The following is a 15,417-nucleotide window of genomic DNA, read 5'->3' as shown; positions in this document are numbered from 1 at the left end:
TAAAAAATAAATCAAAATCAAACACTGAAGTGAAACAAAATTGCATACTGTATTTCAATGTAATATTTCGCATCTTCTGCGTGTTGGCGTCCTCTAGCGTTTTTAGCGAGTCATTGTAGCCCATCGTACTAATGGGCTTTGTGTTTACTTTACAGAGTCGTTAAATAAACTCAAAAGAAGAATTGAAAACACAATAAAATATATTGTAACTCTTTCATATATTTTATATTTAATGTATAGGATTTTTTTTTTTTTTAGTAATCTAGTAAACTCTTTGAATGCACTGTGCGTGTAAATCAAAAGATGCACAACATGCACTGTAACAGTGTCTTACATAGTGTGATATTTATTAACCCATCGTCGTATTGTCACATTCGTGAAGCAAAGCAGTGCCTGAAGAGTCACCTTCTTATTCTGCTCGTTATTAATGGAGTGTTGACCCGAGGTGGCGGCATCGTCGTCATGCTGCTGTTGCTACTATAATGGTGGTGCCCTGCGTTCATTTCAGAGCATCTCAATCCTGCCTGTCACATATACACTACACATACTCTGCTAGTGTGCGTGTGTGTGTGTTAACGTTGAAGATGAACAAACACAAGTCTTGGACAAAAGTCTTGGGAAATGTCTCTTGGTTAATCCAATACATCTCACCACCAGGATACATTGGGTTGATTGTCATTAGTGTGTTGTGTCCATTAAGTTGGTTGTAGTGGTTTTGTACTAACTCAACATTTTTTTTGTGGGATCACGTGTGATACAACGTGGCCATCTACAACCATCGGTATTAGTTTTTATTCAATTGTTAGTTTTGATTTATTTTGATTATATACTGTGTTCCTGCATACATTCACAGATTTTTTTTTTTTTGAATCCGTCCTCCGTTATTTGTTGAAAAACCTGCCTATTGTTGTTTCTCTGCTCAGGCCAAAGCAAAAAGAGTTGAAGAGCTTCTTTTAGACAAAACGAGTGATTTGCCGCCGTGTTACTTACACATTTTCGCTATTTGCGGCAGGCAAATATGAACACTGTATATAACCTTATTTACATTGAATTTAAAATATTTTTCACTACGGTGCGACAAGCAATGTGGGTCACGCTTGTACTCGCCATGTGTCCCAATACTTTTGTCCACATGGCTTGTGACTTTCCCGCCTTCTTAACTGCCACAAAGTCACCTTGGCTTGCAGTTACACGCTTTGAGCGGCCTGGCCTCCCTGTGCCTACTCAGCATAACCTGATATATATTATACATTGTATATTTGGGCCGGAGGGGTGTAAAATCTTCGATCCTTCTCAGTCCAGCACACATGCTTGCGAGGGGCCGGTTTTATTGTTAAAGGGGTGCTAAATGAGAGAAGAAGCCCAAAGGAGAAGGCTGACATGCTAAAATGTTACTGTAAGCTTTCACCACAAAGAGGACGCTCTCCGGGTTGCTTTAAACAGGGGTGGGCAAACGTTCACACTCAAGGGTCACTATTTGGATTTTTAGATGGGACAAGTCATTCAACGATTGGCGGGCAGGAACAAAAAAAAAAAAAAAAAAAAAGGCAAAATATAAAAAATGCTCAATAATTAAATAAAATGTTTTTTAATTATATTATTTATCATTAATTTAATTGATATGAGATACAAATTAACAAATATTGAAACAAAATAATTGCAGGACAAAAAAAAATAATGACTCTTTCAAATGAATGAAAACAAATCAAATAATTTAAATAATGCCATGTTATCACTGAGACAAGTGCAGAAGAGCAGGGAAGGTGCGGAAAAAAAAAAATCTAACTTGATTTACAAAATAATCACTTGGTGGGCCAGATTAAAGAAAACAGTGGGCTGTATGTGACCCCGTACTACATTTTGACCACCCCTGTCTTAAAATGACATGTCATGCTAATTCAAAATACACACACACGCGCGCGCGCGCACACACACACACACGCACGCACGCCATTCATTAGTGTCTTCCTCACACTTAAAGGCATCTGGTGGGAGGGAAGCAGAAGTCGGCCATTGGGGTCCATCAGCGCCCCCGTTTTAAGGGCGGGTCGTTCCCGTGGTGGGAGTCACACGTCTTCCGATTCAAAGACGGGGAAAACGTTGCCGTCTCCCCTCGCCAAGCGTCCCAGGGACTCGGTCGACAAACTGCGGCTGGAAAGGACGCTGCTGAGGCTGGACTGGCGAGCGCCTCGGGGCTGCCTCTCGATCTCCACGCGCACTTCGATGTTGGTTCCTTCCCTGCGGCGGCAAAATAAATGAAAAAATCCAGGAATTATATCAAGCCATTGCAATGGTCTTGACTTACAAATTTGCCGTATGAAAAATGCCCACCTAAGCCACCGGGGGGCAGTATAATACAGTCACTGTCTCTATTCTCAATGACTCAATGCAATGATTTTTTTGGAAGAGGATAAAGAATATATTCCTGTGAGTATTGTGATATCGGTGGGTGCCGACATAAATTCATTCTTAAGGCAGTTGTTTGAGTGTTTTAAATACACAACATGTATTTTGCACTCGCAATCAACTCCTTCGACTGACGGTTTGTGTCTCGAAAAAACTCTGACGTTGGTTGACTCGTATCTCAAGGCAGAATGGCGTCCCAGCACCGAGTGGCAGTGTTTACCTCGAAGCGCCGTCGCACTCCGATTGCCCGTCCTCTCGGGGGTACGCGTGGCGTTCGGGGGACTCCTCGGCCGCGTCGTATCCGGGTGCGGCGCTGGCAAGTGGGAGTGGGAGGGGCGCGGGGAGTGGGGCGCCCGCTTCCTGCGCGCTCACCTCCTGCACGCTGGTGTCGGCCAGCGCAGGGCTGCTCTGCGCCCGCCAGTGGTCGCTCACCATGTGAGAGAACAGAAGATCTGCAAGGAAAAACAACACAAATGGGTTCGATCACTGGTCCCCAACCGCCAAGCCGTGGGCCATTTGTCAAAACACGTGCGGGCAGACAATCTAACAATACTCACAGGCATATATTCGTTATCCTCTGTGAAAACGATGTTGTACATTATACAGTGCTATTTCCTTGATCAAAAACCAGATTCCAACACTTTCCGTTGGGTATTTTTGGGCCGGGTGAAACCGATTCATGGCATTCCAGTTCATTTCAATGGGGAAAGATGATTTGAGAAGCGCTTTGAGTTGAAAGCGCGAACAGACAAAACGAAATAAAATAGCTCGAGGCGCCGCTGTAACGCGACAAGATGTCATCTAATAATAAGCGTTGATGCAAAGCAAATGTCACTCACAGCTGGCGAGGTCCTCCAGCGTGTCGGGAGCGTCGGCGGGCGGTCGACACCAACCGTTCCTGCACAGCGACATGGGCACCACCCCGTACACGTACGTCAACATGAGCGGCACGCCCACGCCTGCACACGTTGACCACATTGGTTTTGACTGCGTTTCCACACCGGCTCACATCAAACAGATGCGCTCAATGTTCTTTTCTCACCTACGGTGACAGCCGCTATGACGGGCGACACAAACACTGACATCATCACGCCGCTCGCCACCGTCAAGTAGTGCTTACTTCCTGAGATATTGTTTTTCTTACAACGACCGTGGACCTGCAAACGGGGAAATGAGAGCAGTTCGGCCTCGGACAACTACGACCCCGACCGTCGGGGATTTTTCAAATGTGGGGGTTTGATATAAAAACCGTCAAATCTTAAACCAGTGACGCTGGGAATGCACTTCAAGTGGAGCGGCGCGTACCTTTCGGCCCATGTAGATGGGTATGCCCACGATGATGACGGGGATGGCGAGGCCGGCGATGAGCGAGATGACCACGGGGGCGCCCAGCAACATGCCCACCTGCCACAGAACTTTGCGGGTCTGAGACCATGGCTTCTTGCCCCAGAACGTACATCCTGAGGGACTGGAGCACAAACACCTGGCGTGGATTCCTGAGACTTTTTTTTGTGGGTCAACTTAGGATATGAGATTTCACGTCGGTGAGTGAGACTAGCTTCGCGTGTGGAATTTTCCTGGAAATGGTCAAAAATGGCGGCTTTGAAGCAAAATGGCAAACTTCCTGTATCTTTTCAGGCATGGCTTCTTGAGACTTTTTTGTGGGTCTACCTATGATGGATCTGATGGTTGAATTTTCTTAGAAAGCCCCATGACTACAAATGGCCCAAAAGACCCTAAAATGGACATTTTCAACTGAAATAGCAGACTTTGCGTGTCTTTTCAGGCGCGGCTTCTCGAGACTTTTGGCTAGGTCTACTTTTGATAGACGTTGCTCTTGAATTTCATGTTGCTCAGAGAAACCGGCTTCGGGGGCTGAATTTTCTTAGAAGGACACCGAACGAAAATGGCACGTCTTTTCCGGCATGAGTTTTGAAGACTTTTTTGGGTCAAAATACGTCTTTTGGGGGGAACAAAACAAAGCAAAACAATTGCACCATGTAATAATGTACTTCATAAAAGCAGAGTAATACGCTAATGAATTAGTATATAACGAATTATACTGTTTGCGCGTCATGCCGAATTCATCGTGAAGAGTCACTGGTATCTGGAGGCGTCGCTGTGCTCACGCACGTCACGGGGAGTGAAGGCTCGCGTTCACCTGAGGTAGTGCACGTCGGTGATCTCCTGCATGCACAGCCAGCAGAACTGGCAAGCGCACACCGTACAGTTCATGCGGTTACAGCTGCCGTCGTTGGTCTTCATGATGTAAGCGCCGCAGCGAGGGCACGGCTTGATCTCCTCCGCATCTGCGTTCGGCCAAAGTACAAAAAGTCAAAAAGCTAGCGCGGTAGTGTCACACAATTGTGAAGATGGCTCAATAAATTTGGCCACAGCAATTGCGACAACATGAGCGATTTGCTTGCTTGTTGCTAGGCGGATTAAAGGGGTAGAATCATTGGTGTAAAATAATTGTTGCTAGATTGTGAGAATTGTTTTTTTTTTTTTTTTTATAGGTTTGAAACTATAAACCAGACTTGAAACCCTAACCTTGTCTTAAAACCCTACTTTAAAATCCTCCGGGCACTAATTTAAAACTCTAATTGGACACCTTACCTCCTCCGGGTTCTTCATTTAAGACGTAGAGTGCGGCGGCGTCCTTGCTGCCCAGCGCGTGCCGCGCGCGCTGGCGGCGCGCCTGGTCGCAAGTTTGGTTGGGGTGCCACAGCTGGCGACAGTGGTAGCAGAACTCGGTGTCACAGCCGCCGCGCCCGCACTTCAGCTTGGGACACTCGGCGCAGCCGTATGCGATCACCGCATAGCTGTGGGCGAGGGACTACGTGTTGCTAGCGCACATTTCTTTGCGGTTCGATGAATTCACGGGTACCAGTCAAGTTCCCTTGTGCCTTAACCAAAGAAAGAAAGAAAGAAGGCAGACCTGCAGTCCGGTGCGGGACACCAGCGCGTGTCCGGGTCGGCGGCCAGGAAGCGGCGCAGGTGGTACTCCTCGAACCTCTCCAGCAGCACCGGGTCATCCAGGATGGTGCGCACGTCCAGGGGCGCCAGGGCCTCGGGACACTGCGGGCACGCGATGCCCACGCGGCTCTCTGAGATCTCGATGCGCAGGTACTGGCGCAGGCAGTCGGCGCAGGTGCGGTGCGGGCACGTGAGCAGTCTGGGGAAGCGGCGTCGCGGCTGGCTCAGCAGGCACAGCGGGCACTCCTCCAGGCGCTCGTCCGGCGCCGGCTGGTCCCGGCTGGGCGAGGACAGCGACAGGACGTCGGTGGAGTCGCCGGCGCCGCCCGCGGGCAGGCTGGAGGCCGTCGACTCGGCGGGCGCGGCGCAGTCCTCGGCGGGCGCGGCGCCACCGTCGCTGCTTTCTGCTCGGGAGAGTCTCCATTGGTCAGACTCTTCGGCTGTCTGATCCTACGCCGACGAAAACAAACGCTCACGCTCTTAGATAGCACAATATAACCCAATCCTGTCTTGAAACTCACGTATGACAGGGCGACCAGATTTTTGAAACCCTACTTTGAGACCTTAACCGTTGTTTGAAACCCTGTCTTGAAATCTTATTTTGAAAACCGTAACTCCAACTGAAAACCCTACTTTGAAACCTTCACATTTTTTTTGCAATCAACTAATGAGCAAACTGACTTTGAAACGCCCGTCTATGGTTACGTCGCGACCGCAAGTGGATGTTGGTTGCGCCGCGCCGACTCCGGTTGCTAGGCAACCTCGTTTAGGCAAATTAGCAATTCATTAAGTCAACACTTTAATGGATTTGGGCTGTAACAGGCGCAGGCAGCAGCTGAGCCATCCAAAGTTAATCATCTCCAGCCTCGCTCTCTCTCTCTCTCTCTCTCTCTCTCTCTCGCTCGCTCGCCCTCAGTGCTCCTTTCTGGGCTTCCTGTCGGGGCATTTTTGACGTTTATGTTACAGGACAAATGGTCTCGTTTGTAACATTTTGTAACGTGTTGTGGAAACGAATGCGTATTACTACTAGAAGACGACGCGTTAGTTGTTGCTGCGCTCAAGGCCACACGACCCAATCGGAGAAGATCAACATTTGCGGGTGTCGAGACCGAGAAAAGACCAAATCCATTTTTTTTTTCATCTAAATTCATGTAAAAAAAAAAAAAAAAAATGATCCTTGTTTTGGAATCGTTGGGCCAATTTAAGTTGATTTGGCATATGTTATAGCCAAATTATAGTAACGTTTGTCATATTAAACATTTATCACAGCACAGTTTATTTTCTTTTGCGCGTTGTTTTCCAATGAAGACTTTGAGGTTGAGGAAGCCAAATGGAGCTAGCTGAAAGCGGGACCTCCTCGCTCACATTTTTCAGTCACAACGCTGTGAAGGTTGCTGCCATTGTCATTGATGTCATTTGGTAACATGACTTGAAGCTATTTGTTGTTTCACCAAGCGCTTCTCCAGCAGTGCTGAAAATCCCCAGTCGGGCCAGCCCGAGACCGAGACAAGACCAAGATTTTCAAAATGGAGTCTCGAGACCGGTCTCAAGTGTTGCAAGACTATTAAGCGTCCTGAAAATGATGCAAAAGTAGGTTTGGGTTACTCTGTAGACTTTTAGTGCAGTTATAATAGGTCAAAGCTGTCCATGATGGACAAGGGAGACAACAGAAAATAAATCATAAAGTTTTAGGAATGAATTGAAGACGCTTCAGTGACTAATAAAAGAAAATATCCAAATTCAAATTCCAGTTCCCAAACGAAGAGAAGGATTTGCCCTTACCCGTTGCGGCGGGTGTTGGCTGAGGGTGAGCGTGATGGCCACCTCCTCTTTGGGCCGAGCCTCGGCGGGCTTTTCGGGCCGCGCTTCCGATTTGGGCTTTCGGCTGAAAAAGTTGAGGAAGCTGAGCGGCCCCCCCGTCTGCTGCTTGGGCCTCTTCATGGTCGGCGGCTGCAGCGGCGACTGAGGACGAGCGCAGGCGGGTGACCATAAGCGCCGGCGCAATGTGTGTGTGCGTGTGCATTCTCACAGAAAGAGAGGGAGCGATGGCGACGACCGGGGAGGCGGCGACCCCCGTCACGAGGGGAACATCACTAGTACGGATTCATTGAGAAGTTTCTTCTTCCTGCTGATTGTACTCGAGTACTTTTTAGGGCTCCTTTTCACATCTGCAGCCAGCACCTGCAAGCAAAAAAAAAAAAAAAAGGCATTCAAAAGAGGTGTTCCTAATATTTTGGCAAGGTTGTGAGAGGGTCAAAATGTTGTTGCCCATCTCGCTGTATTTGGTTGTTCAACCTAATTTCACTAACATCCCGTTGACTGGAGCCTACAAGGCTTGTTAATGGCCGACAAAATGAGTAGGGCAGATGGCAGCAACACACACGCAGCATCTGCCACAGCTTGCAGACGGAAACCGCAACGGCGTGTTTTTGGGAGGCCCAGAAACTTGTTCATGCGCACTCTGCCGAGAGGGAACGGCCGTATTGTTTGTGTTTTGGAAAGCAGGAAGGAAACCCGAGGATGCTGCTGCTGGTGCTGGTGCTGCGGCGCCCTGCCCGTGCAACCCTGACTGGACGCCAGCCCGCAGCAGCAATGCGGCTTTTCACGAGGGTGACCTCAGCCTGCCCGCGCGCGCGCACTCAGTGGCATCCGCTCACACACAGCCGGGGAATGACTCGATATGTGTTATGTCTGATTTCATGTCTATGAGGGATGCACCATTACCACAATGTGACACAAGCATCATTCAAATACATTTCATGTTGTTTTTTTAAATATTCTTTATGTCTTGTTTTTGCCTTTTTATTGATACAATACAATATTAGAAACACTGCTGACACTGATTTGTATTTTTGTAATAGGGGATATTAGACTTTACAGAGTGCCCGATCAGCGATCGGTTGTGATGTCATAATTTGCATAATTTCAAGACTGTTTTCAGTTTTTTCAAATATGTGCCAAGTTGCGTCCCCTTGTCTGACCACTAGAGGGCACAATAAAAAAAGGACTACTACATAGATAAGAGAAAAAGAAGAAGTGAGAGACAAAGAGGAACGCAATTGAGTCTGATGGATATTGGGGGCAGGATTTGTGGAAAAAGTATGAAATCAATTCGACCACATTTGGATATACGGTGGTGCTTTGAGATTCGAGTTTCCCACGACAATGCTCGTTTCTGAAAACACGAGTAGCTCAAATCCACCTTCCCCAATGACATGAATAGAAAAGCAATTAATCTGTTTCAACCTTCTTTATAAAAACACAAAAGATGTGTTTTTTAAACGTATTTTTACGAAAATCTCAGCATAAAACAACTAATATATCCGTTCTTCTTCTTCTGTGGGCTTTCATGTGCGGATGTCAATCTAGCTTGATTGTGCATGAGCGCCACCAACTGATATTGTCGTTCCACTGCAGGCAAAATAATGCGAACTGATGGGAGGCCGGATGTCAAGGCAATTATGGCACTGACCTGCGTACAAGCTTTCTTCTCGATTTACACAACAAACTGATGGATGACGAGTTTTGAAATCAGAAGTCACGGAACACAGTTTCCCTGCCTGGTGTTGAATTTCGTAACTGTTGCAGCGTCCTATTCAGCAAAACGCAGCCCCTGCTGTGATGCGTTCTCGCAGCAGACTGACTGGATGTGTAAAGTAAGAGCGAGGCATGGTGCTACAAGGCAAGGGAGTGGCGCTTGCAAATAGCCTGGCAGGGTAAAGATCCCTGCGACGCACCAAGAGGCCATCAAAACATGGATATCAAGATGCATTACGTAAACGGCATCCTACCTCGCTGTGCGCGGCGCATTACACAAATGGCTCCTCCCCTAAAGCAGCTTGGAAAATCCTCAGGCGGTGTCCTCCTCTTGCTCTGTCCCCGGCTGGACGCGCCGTGAAGCCGGCAGGTGCAGCCCGGAAAAGGGGTGGCGAGGGTCGGCGGCCGGGCAAGTGGCGAACCGAGGCGAGGCGAGGCGAGGCGAGGCGATGGAGAGCCTTGGCCCGGCGTGCACTTGCTGACGACGGGCCCGGAGGGGTGGCACACTGCGGTGACATGGACCAATGGGATGACGCAGGAAGATGAGGATTCTCCTATTCATAAAAAAATAAAAAAAATAAAAATAAATTACAAATAAGATCAAACAGAGGCCGCGCTCATCCAAGCAACGTTTGTCGACAACACGCACAATTGCTACTTTATTCTGCATAATAAAATCAAACAAATATGGGAATCCTCTATGCTGCGTCGAGCGCGGTGATTCCCTACCACAGATCACAGGAAATTATCCAATATTACTACATCGGTTTGAAAATGAGTATTTATTTACAAGAAATCTGCTGGACTAAACAGTATTAGAAGCACTGACCTACATTTACTACCTACATTCTAATATTTGCTCCATGAAATTCTGCTGATTCCCAACAACATGGATATGTAGCACTTTTGATGCTGTTTTCATTTCAGTGACCATTACTATTATTATTATTTTTGCAAGACAGCAAAAAAGCCAACATCCACTGCAGCCTGGTCACCCTGGAGGGGGGATTCCCACCCATCTGCGGGCCCCTTCTAAATGTTTAGTGTTTTTCCCCAAAATATTTCTTTTTTTTTCTTTTTTTTTATCCTTGCCCTCCTGTGGGGTCAAGATCAGGAGATGTTATTAATATTTGTCAACTGTAGGCCTGTGAAGCCCTTCGAGATTCTTTTGTGATTAAGAGGAATATAAATACATTTGACAAAAAGCCATCACAAAAAGTTCAAATGACAATCAAGGATTTTGCGAAAAAAGGGGGTTTGTGTACACGAAGCCTAAAAATATTTATTATAATTTTTTTATTTCATTTTTTTTTACTAATTGGCTTCAAGAATTCAACATTCAAATGAAAAACATAAAATTCCCCACGTTCATATTTTATTTAAAGTAGCCAATAAAAAACGCGTATTCTCTCACGTTACTTTATCATAAAACAAGATTTATTTATTTTGATCTAATCTCTTCGTCGGGCGGCTAGTTAAATGAAGGACTCCTCCCCTCTCTACAGTGACGGAATATCTGGTACTGACTTCCCTAATTTCAAAATAAAAGTGCTTTGACATATAACTACGACAGGAGTCTACGTAAATCTCAAATCAAACCAGTAAACGTTCGAATTGTGGGACCTAGGTCATAATTAATGGATAACCAAAACAACCGAGATGTGTTCGTAACGCTGGTTAGTCAAACCAGTAATTAGCCAGACCATGTGTGGCTCGTTTTATGACCAATGAAGGTTGAAGAAAAAAAACGAGCGTATCCATATATTTCGCGATAATGACGATATGTAACGACGTACAGGTCTCATTTTGTGAAAATAAACGTTTGAAAGAATGGCGCAAGCTACCGCAAGCGTAGTGTGCCCTTTAACTGCGAAGCACCGCCTTCCCCCCGCGCCGGAAGTCCGCTTGTTGTTCCTCGCTGGGAGCTCACACAGGCGAATCAGAAAATCAATTAAGTTATGAAAAATACCATTAATTGCCTTTCTTTGTCGCCGCGGCTCACGAAGAAATGGCGGACGGGCGTATGTGGCGCGCTCGCGCAGCCACACGTCTCCTCTAAAGGGGTGCGCTGCGGCAGCGACGACGAGAAGGAGGACTACTTTCTGCGTTTAGGTGAGTTAGCATGACGAGCTCACTTGGTCAAGTTGACGTTAGCTTGCACCGTAGCTCGGTTTAATAGAAATAAAAGAAAAACATTAAGGGAGCTTCGACGTGACCACTGGCCGCTGATTACATTTCAGGACGAGCCTAGTCTACGAAGTGCTTTTGCGTTTGCCTCGCGGGATTGCTGACATGTGAATCGGTGGCCTAAAATAAGAAATTGTGTGTCGTTTTCTGCAGATTGCCAGATGGAAGCTGCTAGCCGCATGCTCTTTTGTGGACATGTTGTCATTAGGTCGTCGACCCCCCCCTTGGCCAAAACAGCTGCGGATATTGTCCCGATGTGTGGCTTTTAAGATGAATAATTCATCAATCACCGATCACGCTTGGTATTTTTACTGTGGACTATATAGTTACCTCATCAGTCAACTGAAATAGGAGTTTTCGAACACTCAGGCACGTTGTGAATTATTGTCGCATCATTATTACGTCAGCTAGTGGACCTTCCGTAATATATATTGATCAGATTATAGATATATGGATTTTAAGATGGGCGTATTTTTCTAAATGTAACCTGATTTTTAATTTTTAAAAATAGCACTCTAGACAGTATTTTACAATATAAACAGATTAGTAACCTAATCAAATCGAATGAATTAAACAGTGCGTCATGACTTGATGTTTAACTGAACGAACATTGTGCAGCTCCTCCTGCTGTGCGTGCCTTGGCCACCAGGGTGCAATATGATACAGATATAATACATATATGAAAAAGATGGTCACAACTGCTCAGTAACTACGGCAAGGTCAATGCTAGTTTCATTAGCTTGTCTATGATGTCTTGCATTGGTTGTTAGCATAAATGGTGTGGCGGCCTGTTACTTGGATGATTAGATCATTGAAGCTGTTTTCATCAGACAAGCGCAATCTCACTTTTCTCCCCACCATCTCCAGAATTCTCTAGAAATCACTTGCAGATGTACAACGAGCCGATGGTTGCGGAAGTCTGCGGGAAGACGTTGCCAGCAAATGAGAGGCTGACTGGAAGATGCCAAGGAAAAAACAGCAGCATCCACAGCCAGTCAAGTGTAAGTGCTGCAAACACGCGTGTCGTGTATAAACAAACGATAGTTAAGACGCATTACCGGTGGCATCTGAATTCTTTCTTTGATTTTCTTTCCCGCGACAGTGGATTCAAAAGCTGTTGTAGCCGCTGCAAGTGCAGGAAACCTCGCTTTCGACACCGACTTCCTCCTGGAACACGACCTTCCATTTGGTGACCCTTATCGCAGCGGCAAGATTCTTGGCCTGGAAAAATTCTCAGGTTGGTCATTGTACTTGTTTTGACATTCCAAGCTCTGCAAAATGTGCTTTGGAATATTAAGCCAAATGAAATCCAAGGCAAGAGTCGTGTGCAAAATTCTCTTGGTGGAAAAGGCCCAATTAAAAAAAGAAATAAACATCAGAAACAAAAAGAATAAATGTGAGCATAAAAATCCAACTTTTCATCCACTCTCGTAAATTGCCACTATTTTCTTAGAAATGTGCATATTTTCACATTTTGTCACGTGATATATTTCCCTATAAATTTGTGACTTTCCTTAAAAAAAACACAAAAAAAACCAACTATTTCCTTTTCTCTTGTAATGTTACAATTGTCGTACGATTATGAAAATGAATACCAGATGGCGTGAATTCCACCTAAGAACAAATAAAACGCCTGACCCTTAAGCAACCACATAAAGTGCTCTGTTGTTGCGCGACAAAATGCAAGCGGCAGACTGCAAAACCTACAAAGAATGTGATGTCATTATTATATAAAGCATAAAAAAAAAAAAAAAAATCTATGACCATTACCATCAAGGACACCATCAGAGAGGGCAGCACATTCATCATCATCATCATCATCATCATCCGCTGTTGCCTCTACCGTTGCCATTATCATTACCCCATCATCATCATCATCATCATCATTACCATCAGCAGCCCACACAAGCATGGTCATCATCATCATCATCATCATCATCATGAGGCTCTGTAATCATCCACTAGGAAGGGGGGGGGGGGGTGTTTACGACCAAAAAGGGGGCGACCCAAACTCTCTCTTTTGCTCACATTCCCTCTCGGCGTCTTGTGAGTGAAAGCCGCGTTTTCCGAGGCCAGCGTTTTGTCGTCACCGTCGTCGGTGGGATCCTTGCAAGCTGTGAGTATCAAAGAGTGACGTTTGATGTCATCAGATTTTAGTCACAAGGATGTGTGTCGCGCGCGCACGGGCACCTTGACGATGATGCGCGCGCCTCTTTCATGCTTTGAGTTGAAAGCGCCCATGTTTGCGCGCATCGCAGTTTGTTTCATTGTGGCCACGGACGGAAGGCAGTTGACTGCCAGGAGAGTTGCGGCAAGATTTTGGAGCGTAATGGCAATGTCGAGGGAGGTTGGTATGGAGGATGCTGTGCTGATGTCAATTAAGATGCTTTGGCATAAGGGGAATTTTCTCAAAACTTCCCCAAAAAACCCACAAAGAAATTGGTTTCTCTGTGGCGGTTTGTTAGCGATGAAATTTTCAAATGTGTTTACGGTAATGACTCAAGGAGAAATTGTGAAGATGGGACTTTGAGAATTACTGTTAAATGACAAACATTTTACAAAAAATGTTGAAAATACATACTTTTCTCTTAACTTTTGTTTCTCCCCAAAAATGCCACTCTTGTGGCAAAATTATTATAAATAATTATTGCTTGGATTTTTGTGTTCAAACCTTTGCTCCAAAAGAGACCATTTGCTTTAAAAAAAAAATAAATACAAGTTGGGTTTTCAAATCTTCAAGGTCATGTCAAGTGACAGACTTATTTATTATAAGTGAGTTTTTTCATATACATTTGCGGTTCTACTTTTTGGGGGAAAACAAGTCCCGTGTTAATCCCAACCCCCACCATTCATGTTTGTTTGACGGTTCTGCTGCTTATTAAATTTTTTTTTTTTTTTTTTTAAATCTAATCCCCACGCGATCAGCCCCATGACAATTGTGAAGTGTCAGTTATTTACAGATTTTTGCTATTTGCGGACGGGCTCGCCATGAATAGCTTCGGTCAACAACACTACTATTGTTTTCCACATAGTAAAGCGTTTTTTCCCTGTACCGTAAAAGGCTGCAATTTGGAGGGAAGCGGCAGAAATCCGAGCCAGGAATAGGGAAAATGCGCAAGTAAGTGATGCCCCCCTCCCCCCCAGGAAAAAAAAGGCTTCCAATTGCCTCACCATGCCACGGGATGGCAGCAGAGCACAACCTTTTGTCTTTTGTCTCCTCAAACTCACTCCAACATAGTTCCTTGGAAGCAACATGCCACAAAATGGCGGCAAAGCACTACTTTTATTGCTCTTGCCTGAGCGCATAGAGCGCAAATCAAGCTGGATCGTTCCTCTTTGTTCCCACGGTGAGTTTGCGACTCGCCCACCCTGTGAACTGTTATGTTCTCCTGACGGTTGAGTCAGCCGATCAAAGTCCTCGGCGGGCGGTATTAACGCTGCGGCCTTCCCGTCTCCCCCTTCCGCAGAGGTAGCTGCTGAGATCGGTTTCTCTGTGTATCCTCTGTGTGATGAGGACAGCTCCGACTGCAGCAGCAGCAGCGGCGGCGGCGGCATGGATAGCGAGACGGAAACCTCCCACAGCAGCACCCCCGACCACGGCCGGGAAGACGAGGGCAGGGCGGGGCGCCCGGAGGTCCCCTTCCCGCCCTACCTGTCGTGCCGGGGCTGCGGCCAGCTGCGCGACGACCACCTGGGCGCCTCGGTGGACCTGGCGGGCCCTTACTGCCTGCGCTGCTGCAAGGCGTCGCGGGAGCCCAAGAGCGGCGACTTTGCTTTCGGCAGCCTGGCCGAGCTGCACGCGCACTCGCCGCTGGACGGCATGGCGGACGGCGACGGCGACAAGAACAAGCTGCACTCGTGCCACCTGTGCGGCTTCTCGTCGCGCTACGCCAACCACGTCAAGCGGCACATGAAGACGCACAACGGCGAGAAGCCCTTCAACTGCCCCGTGTGCTCCTACGCCTCGGCGCAGCTGGTCAACCTGCAGCGCCACCTGCGCATCCACACGGGCGAGAAGCCCTACAAGTGCGAGAGCTGCGCCTTCGCCTGCAGCTCCCTGGGCAACCTCAAGCGGCACCAGCGCATGCACATGCCCGCCGGCGCCGGGCCCGAGGCGCACGGCGGGCCGCAGCGGCACCCCGCCCTCCGGCCCGCCGGCGGCCTCAAGAGACACAACGTGGGCGGCCACAGAGCCAGCGAAGAAGACGAAGACGAAGCCGCCAAGGGTACGTTTGATTCCGCGGCCGAGTGAAAACGACCACGTGGCCTTTGAGCTAAACGCTAACACTAAGTAGCATTTTTTTTTTGTGC

General features: G+C 47.0%; 2 protein-coding genes across 6 annotated transcripts in view; one reads left to right on the top strand and one right to left on the bottom strand.

Moving 5' to 3' along the window:
* Positions 1-320: 320 nt before the first annotated feature.
* LOC147128452 (E3 ubiquitin-protein ligase RNF19B) overlaps positions 321-15,417 on the bottom strand; it is an 18,079-nt gene continuing 2,982 nt past the window's right edge. Inside the window, exons 1-12 of one of the 2 annotated variants that reach the window (XM_086018322.1) lie at positions 12,165-12,495; positions 9,174-9,473; positions 7,412-7,563; positions 7,165-7,344; positions 5,345-5,832; positions 5,023-5,228; positions 4,568-4,715; positions 3,712-3,874; positions 3,449-3,563; positions 3,246-3,365; positions 2,627-2,858; positions 321-2,238 (exon numbers count right to left, since the gene is read on the bottom strand). In XM_086018322.1, the coding sequence (XP_085874448.1) occupies positions 2,067-2,238; positions 2,627-2,858; positions 3,246-3,365; positions 3,449-3,563; positions 3,712-3,874; positions 4,568-4,715; positions 5,023-5,228; positions 5,345-5,832; positions 7,165-7,323 (1,803 nt within the window). In that variant the 5' untranslated portion in view covers positions 7,324-7,344; positions 7,412-7,563; positions 9,174-9,473; positions 12,165-12,495 and the 3' untranslated portion in view covers positions 321-2,066. Of the gene's footprint in view, positions 2,239-2,626; positions 2,859-3,245; positions 3,366-3,448; positions 3,564-3,711; positions 3,875-4,567; positions 4,716-5,022; positions 5,229-5,344; positions 5,833-7,164; positions 7,345-7,411; positions 7,564-9,173; positions 9,474-12,164; positions 12,496-15,417 lie in introns of those variants that run through there. The other variant, XM_086018323.1, reaches the window with a different exon arrangement.
* Positions 10,678-15,417, top strand: part of znf513a (zinc finger protein 513a) — a 7,418-nt gene continuing 2,678 nt past the window's right edge. Inside the window, exons 1-5 of one of the 4 annotated variants that reach the window (XM_086018320.1) lie at positions 10,678-11,031; positions 11,260-11,475; positions 11,974-12,107; positions 12,209-12,343; positions 14,574-15,332. In XM_086018320.1, the coding sequence (XP_085874446.1) occupies positions 12,068-12,107; positions 12,209-12,343; positions 14,574-15,332 (934 nt within the window). In that variant the 5' untranslated portion in view covers positions 10,678-11,031; positions 11,260-11,475; positions 11,974-12,067. Of the gene's footprint in view, positions 11,032-11,259; positions 11,476-11,973; positions 12,108-12,208; positions 12,344-13,109; positions 13,454-14,167; positions 14,225-14,344; positions 14,454-14,573; positions 15,333-15,417 lie in introns of those variants that run through there. The other 3 variants (XM_086018319.1, XM_086018318.1, XM_086018321.1) reach the window with 3 other exon arrangements.

The sequence above is a fragment of the Filicampus tigris genome, chromosome 20 (genome assembly GCF_054856515.1).
Source record: "Filicampus tigris isolate MCC_2025a chromosome 20, RoL_Ftig_1.0, whole genome shotgun sequence".
Classification (NCBI taxonomy): domain Eukaryota; kingdom Metazoa; phylum Chordata; class Actinopteri; order Syngnathiformes; family Syngnathidae; genus Filicampus; species Filicampus tigris.
The sequence above is the reverse complement of the archived record's forward strand: the minus strand, read 5'-3'. Positions and strand labels throughout refer to the sequence as shown.